The sequence below is a fragment of the Lontra canadensis genome, unplaced genomic scaffold (assembly GCF_010015895.1).
Source record: "Lontra canadensis isolate GAN:19392208 unplaced genomic scaffold, GSC_riverotter_1.0 scaffold66, whole genome shotgun sequence".
In the NCBI taxonomy this organism is placed as follows: Eukaryota; Metazoa; Chordata; class Mammalia; order Carnivora; family Mustelidae; genus Lontra; species Lontra canadensis.
The window spans coordinates 5,576,396-5,583,518 of NW_022631060.1; the positions used below are offsets into that span (position 1 = coordinate 5,576,396).

Sequence of the window (7,123 nt, forward strand, 5' to 3'; positions counted from 1 at the left end):
TCTCTCTCTGCTTGCCTCTCTGCTTGTGATCTCTAATAAATAAAATCTAAAAAAAAAAAAAATTATTAGATTAACTTAGGTGAAAAAAGACAGTGTTCCTAAATGCCAGTAACAGTCAGAAATCTCATTTCAAAAGATCCCACTCATAACAACAAATAACTCTAAAAATTCCTAGTACTAAATTGAACCAGAAAGACCCATATGAAAATAGCCTTACAAAAGCACATACACACTTTGTTTCTGGATAGGAAAATTCACAACTGTTAAGATAGCATTTTTCTCCACATCAAGCTCTGAGATTTAAAACCCTGTCAAATGAAAATCTTAACAGGCTTTTTAAATGGAAATGGACAAGGTCCTTCTGGAGTTCTTGTGTAAGGAAAAATACAAAATTTTCAAGGAACAGTGGGGCAGGATGAAAAGAGCTCTGAGATTACGAGTCATGCCATAAAACATGGTGTGTGCACTTACATCAACAGAACAGATGAGAAACTCCAGAGAGAGTTTGCAGGAATTTAGTTTATTTTAAAAAGGTGTTTTAAATCTGTAAAGAAAGACTCATTCAATAGATGGTATAGAGATAAATGACTACCCCTTTAGAAAAAAATTTGCCTCCCATAAAAAATAAATTTCAGACAAGTTAGATGTATGTACACATTCTTAACTCATCTGAAGTTTTCTATATATGTACACATACACACAAATATATAGACATGTATACGTTTAAAGCTATACTAAGCTAATAGGAAGGAAAGGGACCAAGAAGCAGATAAACAAAGCCGTAGCTGGAAAGGATGTGCGACCAGTGACAAGTTCTTCAGACTGTGTTTTAGATGGGAGAGTCCACAGCACCTCTGATGCCAAAAGGTTCAGTAGAGAAGGGAAAAAAAAAATGCACACGAACTCCTTAAGCAAGAAGACAGACATGCTCCAAAGCACAAGAGGAAAGGTTTAAGTCCCACTGGGTTACACAGGAAAGTTAAAGTCAAGACAACCCAAAAGCACATCTTTAAGCTTGGTAATGAGCAGGTGAGAGTTCCCTCCAATGACTACAATTTCTTAACGAAGTGTGCGGTCAACACCTCACAAGGGAAGGCAGAATTGGTAGACAACATACAAGCTATGAAATAGGACATCCCAGATATCTGTAGGCAGCACTCAGTGTCCACCTGAGGTTTATAATTATGAATTTAGGTTGGCTGTTTTCTCTAGCAGTTACTTGAGCACAGGCCCAGACGTGAACAGCTGCGTTGGCCAGGGTTAGTCTTACTGGATAAGTACAGGGGAGGAAAACGAGGGAGTGGAGGGTGTGGATGGAATCCACGTTGCACAAGGAGGGAAGCGAAGATAGGACAGTAATGGGAAGAATGTGTGTAGTGGGTGGTGGTGGGGGTGTTGCAGCAGATGAAGATACAGAGGAGGTAGTCACAGAGGAGGTAGTCGAGCAAGTAAGCCAGAAAGCCAGGAGGCGGTGACTGCAGATACTTGAATTCAAAAGGGGCTGCAATTCCTATCAATGGCGGGAGGGCAGGGAGTAACTAATGATAGGTAGGCAGCAGCCTGGAGAGGAAGACAAGGAACTAGGGGGCCATGGTGTTGAGCAGGCCCATCCATGGGATGGAGAAAATGCCAGCAGAAGCAGGGCTGGAAGACTCGAAGCCAGGAGATAAACTGCTCAGGGTGTGAACAGTGATTAGAAGATCAACGCCAACAACGAAGAGAGTGTATATAACCAGTGGTAAAAGCTTCAAAAGTGGGATGAGGTGGTTTGCAGGACAGCTGCGGAGTAACAGTCAGAGGAGCCTCAAAGAGGCCACCAAGCAGAGGATGTACACAGCAGTATGGAGGCGGTGCACCCACAGACAGTGAACAGAAAGCCAGGAAAAACAGCTTACCAGGTGCTATGAAATTTGTCCTGAGTGTCTCTTAGAGGCAGGGGCATTAGGTCCTAGAGCTGTGTTCCTGAATGCCTGAGTCGGTATTAATCACCAGCAAGTAATACACATGGATTGTTCCGAGTTACTACTAAATACATCCAAGAAGGCCCAGCACAGGGCCTGGTGCTTACTGATGGCCCAATGAGAGAGAGAATCTAGGAAAGGTTCCAGCCATTCCCATTTCCTGCTCGTTTAGGACCTGCACCTGAGGGACCCACCAAGGAGCAGTTTTTCACTTTACCACGAGTCCCTCTTCCCTCTAGAGAGCCACTCAGACACCGGCACAAGTCATCACCCACAGGGGGTTTAATTCTCCTTGAGCAAAAGGTCAGTTCAGAAAGGGGTCCTGCCTTGTCCCCCATCCCGGGGGGAAGATCTGCAGAGCACCCTGGGAATGTCCAAGCTCAGCGGAGCCGAGAACTAGTCTCTGAGCAAGAGAAGTGGATCCAGGGACTCAGGCCGCCTCCTCTTCGCTCTCCTCCTCGCTCTCGTGATACTGTCTGCGGTTGGTGTTAACGAAGAGGTCGGAATCGTCTTCAGAGCTGGACTCTTCTCCTGAGGACTGTGGCTCTGCTGGGAGTTCTGGCTGAGTCTGTCTGCACGGGGGAAAAGGGACAGGATTAACCCAACGCCTTCTAGGAAAACTAGATCTGCAATCAAGGAGCCCCACATGGTCAAGAAAGACTGACTAAAGACCACCTTCCACCTCACCTCAGAAGTCTGCGAAAACAACTGGCTTTAATAGTAAGGATTCTACAACCATGAGCTAACACTCAGGGCGCTCGTACCACATACCAAATATTATACTAAGCAATTTTACAAGCATTAACTCCTTTAATCCTCGCAAAGCTCCCACTTAACAGACGCGGAAATCCAGGCTTAAGAGATCAAGTGACCTACTTAAAATCATTCATTGACAAGAGGCAACACCATGATCTCACCCCGGGACATGGGACATCCAAGCCGTCTGTCCTCCCAACCACATACTTAGGAGCATCTACCAGGGCCTCTACATAGGAAGAATGTTTCTATTTCCTCCTCAAGGCACCAAGGCCTGAACCCCCATTTTTTTGTCCTAAGCCTTCTCACCTGTTCCTGTTGTTGTGTTTCTCAGCCACTTCTGAGAAGGCCTCAGGCCTGCGCCAAGAGAAGAGCCGGGGTCAGAAAGGAGACAAAACTCGACCAGCACAAAACCTGTTTCAAGCTGTCCCTGCCTAGGATGCCATGACCTTCCCTCCTCCAATTTCACAGCTAAGAAATCAGTCTCCCCAGAAATGAGACCGCCAATGACCAGAGGAACTACCCTACCAGAGCCCTTCCTTCTGCAGAGAGCGCACGTGGTCTTTGCAGAGCACAAAGGAGATCTCAGCCTTCACTTTTTCTCCCTCTTCAATAGGGTCAACAATGAGGAAGTCCCCTGCAGGTAAGAAAGAAGAAAAAACACAGCAGATCCCGGTTGTAGTGGGGAAGGCCAAGCTGACAGGAAGCAGCTGTCTCCTACGCGCCACCTCTCTCACCTCTCTTGATCCAGATGTTCTTCCGGTATTTGGAGGGCATGCTCACCAGGAAGCGCTGCCCCTGGGCCGTCTCCACCTCATGCAGATTGTTCCCGGGGGTCCTGAGCACCTGCTCCAAGAGAGACCCAGAACTAATGAGCCTCATCACTTAGCTCAAATATCCAGTGAGCTGCGCTGCACCCTACCCCCGTCCTAGGGGCCCAAGGGGACTAAAAGGAGGGGGAGGCAGGGCAGCTTGTGCCCCATGCCACTCACCCTCACGATCTGCTGCTGGTCAGAGGGCACCATGTGCTCCCCCAGCACCTCTTTCACCACATGCTTCCTCTTGGTGGCCTGAGACATGCTGGGTCCTGTTGCAGGGGTTGAGGGACGCAGAGACTGTCAGCTCCTCCTCCTGAGTTTCGTGGATGGCAAGTTCAAACCCAGGACTGTTCTGAAGATGGAGAGAGACCTTTTACTGAGAAGTGACTGTGTCCTGGTTAAGAATGTGAGCTCGAAAACCCAATTACTAGGATTCAAATCCTACCTTGGCTATTTCCTAGCTGTTCAACTTCTCTAGCTTCAGAGAAAAATAACAGCTAACTCCCATCACTGTTCGTAGAATAAAATAATGCAAACTAAGCACTTAGTACAGCGTATGGCACATAAAAACAACTCCTGTTAGAGGTGCCTGGGTGGCTCAGCTGGTTAAGCCTGTGCATTCCGCTCCCCAGGGTCCTGGGATGGAGCCCCACATCAGCCTCCCTGCTCAGTGGGGAGTCTGCTTCTCCTTCTCCCTCTGTCCCTCCCCCTGCTTGTGCTCTCGCTCTCAAATAAATAAATAAAATCTTAAGAAAAAAAACCCCTCATGTTGTAAGTATTGACATAATCACAGAAACTAAATACATGTTCTACAAAAGTCATTCTGGCAACCGATGGGGAAGGAATGTGCGATAAACAGTATCTTCCTCACACATTTGTACATCGTACATGTTTCACAGCCACACAGCACAGATGCTGTTTTTTTGTTTTGTTTTGTTTTTTTAAAACACTACAGCCAGAAGCCACTTAGAAGACTCAGAGCGATGGTCCCTGCCAAGAACGAGTTAAAACGAGTTAACAAAAGGTCTGGTAAGCCGGCTTGGTCTGCGGCGCCGGCTAGATTTCTGACGCGGGTACTGAGGAGACAAGGACTGGTACCACCCAGGCAGATAGTTTCCCAAAGCAAACTCCTTAGCGTCAGCTCTAGCTGCCGTCCCTGCCCTCCTCCCTACGCTGAAGGAGAGACGCTCAGAGAGAGACCCACGGGGGCGCCTGGGTGGCTCAGTGGTTAAGCGGCTGCCTTCAGCTCAGGTCATGATTCCAGGGTCCTGGGATCAAGCCCAGCGTCGGGCTCCCTGCTCAGCGGGGAGCCTGCTTCTCCCTCTCCCCTAGCTTGTGTTCCCGCTCTCACTGTGTTTCTGTCAAGTAAGTAATCTTAAAAAGGACTGCTTAAAAGAAAGAGAGAGAGAGACCCACACTTACTCTCTCGCCCTCGTCTCCCACGGGCACCGCCCGAACGACCTCGTTCTCCAGGCTGGACACAGAGAAGCTCGCCCACGACTCACTTGGCAGCTGATTCAACGAGGGCACAGAAAAGGGCCGGCGGTCACGACACTGGCGTGGACGCAGACTCAATTCCCCCGCGCCTCCGACTCCTACCTGACTCCTCCAAGCCCGGCGACGATGATGACTACAAGAGCCCTTCTGAGTCGGACCCTTCCGAGCACCGTACTTCCGGTACTATACCGGAAGCCTATCGGCCACCCTCCCCTGCCTTGTCCGTCCCTCAAACTCTTCCCCCCGCCCGGTCGGCCAAGGCTAAGTTCTTGAGTTCCCGATGCCGCCCGGCGGGCAATGGAGTTTTCTCGAAGGCCTCAGCTCCTTGAGACCGGATATGCTGCCCGAGAAGCGAGACCATAGAAGGCAGCCGGGCTTCCCGAGAGACGACCCGAAAGCGGTGCTCACTGAGGGCGCCGTTGAGGTCGGGGGCGCCTCATCTCTATGGCTCTTTGCGGCTAGAAGTGCCCAACTCGGAATTTTTTTTCCAAGGCGGCTCATGAGGCGACCCGGAAGCGGAAGTGGAAGAAAGTTCTAGTGGGTTGAGGTATCGCTGGGAGCAGCCGGGTGGCGGGAGGAGCCGTTACAGAAGCCGGAGCTGCTGGTGAGCGCTTCCCGCGGAGCAGGCCCCGAGCTGGAGGCGGGAGGGGGCGCGGGGAGGAGGGGAGGTGAGGGACCTCGGCGCCGTAGCGGGCCAGAAGATGCGCCTTCGGAGAGGGCCCGGGCCGCCGTGCGGGGAGAGGGCGGGGCGCCGCGCGGCGGCGCGTGGAGAGGGCGGGGAGGTGGGCGGGGCCGGCGGGCGGGGCTGGGCGGGAGCCGGAGCGATGACCCCGAGGGGCTGAAGGAGCAGGTTTACGCTCTCCCCGGCCCGCGCTTTCTGAGCGGTGCGTGCGGGAGAGCGCGGCCGAGAGACCCATCGTTTGCTTTTCAGGCCGGGGAGCCGCTCTAGGAGGGCTCAGTGCCTTCTTAGCCAGCCAAGGTCACAGAGAGACTGACAGTTTCAGGGAGGACCCAGAACCATTCTTTTGCGTAGCGGGGGGAAAGGCTCTTCGTGGACTTGAGTTCTCACATCCGTGAACTGATGAGAATTGAGTTAGCAGCCATAATGGCTGGGTCCGCTTTCTCATAACAAAACATTGCCCTGGTCCCTTGGGAGTTCCCGGTTTTCAGCCCTAACTACCTTTTCTTGGGATTCCCAGGTTCAGCTGATCAAGATGACAACCTCCCAAAAGCACCGAGACTTCGTGGCAGAGCCCATGGGGGAAAAGCCAGTGGGGAGCCTGGCCGGGATTGGTGAAGTCTTGGGCAAGAAGCTGGAGGAAAGGGGCTTTGACAAGGTGTGGGCTGGCTGCATGCACCTGGGAAGGGCTGGGGGTGGCGGACTACAGTATTTCCTGGTGCTTTGGGGGTGAGGAAAGCGAGAGTAGCTGTTGGGGGTGGCCATTGATGTGTGATCCGAAGAGACAGCCACCGCCTCCCCTACTTCTAGGCTCATGTGCTTTGAATGCCACAAAGTGGCCTTCTCATTCTTTCTTGGTCCCACAGAGCACTCAGCAGCTTGCCCTTTACTTTGCCTGTTTTGCAGGCCTATGTGGTCCTTGGCCAGTTTCTGGTGCTAAAGAAAGATGAAGATCTCTTCCGGGAATGGCTGAAGGACACATGTGGTGCCAATGCCAAGCAGTCCCGGGATTGCTTTGGGTGCCTTCGAGAGTGGTGCGACGCCTTTTTGTGAGGCTCTCTTGGGGAGCCCCCAGCCCCTAGCCCCAGCATCGAGTCTCCAGAGTTTGCAGCTGCGTGGGGACTCCTCCCTTGTCCTCTACAAATGAAGAGATTGCTGTTGTCGTACTCACTTTTGATGTACTTCAAGGTCTTTTGGGAGTTCTCTCCCCCACCATTTCAACTTTTTTGCATGCATCTCCCTTCTCCTTCCCCTGCTAGTTTCATGTCAACAATTACCGGCTTTTCTGAGTGGATTCCTGGCCCTTCCCTCACCCCCACCGGTCTGTTTTATGCTATTTGGCTCCTTTTTTGGCGGAATAGTCACTGTCCTTGTAAAGTTTTTTAAATCAATAAAGTCAGTGGCCTTCATGA

At 51.2% G+C, this 7,123-nt stretch overlaps 2 protein-coding genes across 3 annotated transcripts; one reads left to right on the forward strand and one right to left on the reverse strand.

Moving 5' to 3' along the window:
- Positions 1-2,220: 2,220 nt before the first annotated feature.
- EIF1AD (eukaryotic translation initiation factor 1A domain containing) lies at positions 2,221-5,506 on the reverse strand. Of its 2 annotated transcripts, XM_032879515.1 has the most exons (7): positions 4,958-5,506; positions 3,981-4,045; positions 3,710-3,887; positions 3,455-3,563; positions 3,246-3,354; positions 3,027-3,074; positions 2,221-2,533 (listed from the first exon to the last, which is right to left on the reverse strand). In XM_032879515.1, exons 3-7 carry the CDS (start codon positions 3,794-3,796, stop codon positions 2,392-2,394), a joined length of 495 nt encoding a protein of 164 aa, XP_032735406.1. In that variant the 5' UTR covers positions 3,797-3,887; positions 3,981-4,045; positions 4,958-5,506; the 3' UTR covers positions 2,221-2,391. The 2 variants fall into 2 exon arrangements, with proteins under 2 accessions (XP_032735406.1, XP_032735405.1); XM_032879514.1 differs by lacking the exon at positions 3,981-4,045.
- A 9-nt stretch (positions 5,507-5,515) lies between these two features.
- BANF1 (BAF nuclear assembly factor 1) lies at positions 5,516-7,123 on the forward strand. The gene is made up of 3 exons (XM_032879516.1): positions 5,516-5,636; positions 6,232-6,369; positions 6,618-7,123. The coding sequence occupies exons 2-3, from the start codon at positions 6,247-6,249 to the stop codon at positions 6,762-6,764; spliced, it is 270 nt and encodes an 89-aa protein (XP_032735407.1). The 5' UTR covers positions 5,516-5,636; positions 6,232-6,246; the 3' UTR covers positions 6,765-7,123.

Coding starts and splice junctions, on each gene's coding strand:
- EIF1AD (XM_032879514.1), bottom strand. CDS start 3,796: ATGTCTCAGGCCACCAAGAGGAAGCATGTGGTGAAAGAGGTGCTGGGG. Junction 3,564..3,709: donor ACCAGCAGCAGATCGTGAGG/GTGAGTGGCATG, acceptor CTCTTGGAGCAG/GTGCTCAGGACCCCCGGGAA. Junction 2,534..3,026: donor AAACACAACAACAGGAACAG/GTGAGAAGGCTT, acceptor TCCCCCGTGCAG/ACAGACTCAGCCAGAACTCC.
- BANF1 (XM_032879516.1), top strand. CDS start 6,247: ATGACAACCTCCCAAAAGCACCGAGACTTCGTGGCAGAGCCCATGGGG. Junction 6,370..6,617: donor AGGAAAGGGGCTTTGACAAG/GTGTGGGCTGGC, acceptor CCTGTTTTGCAG/GCCTATGTGGTCCTTGGCCA.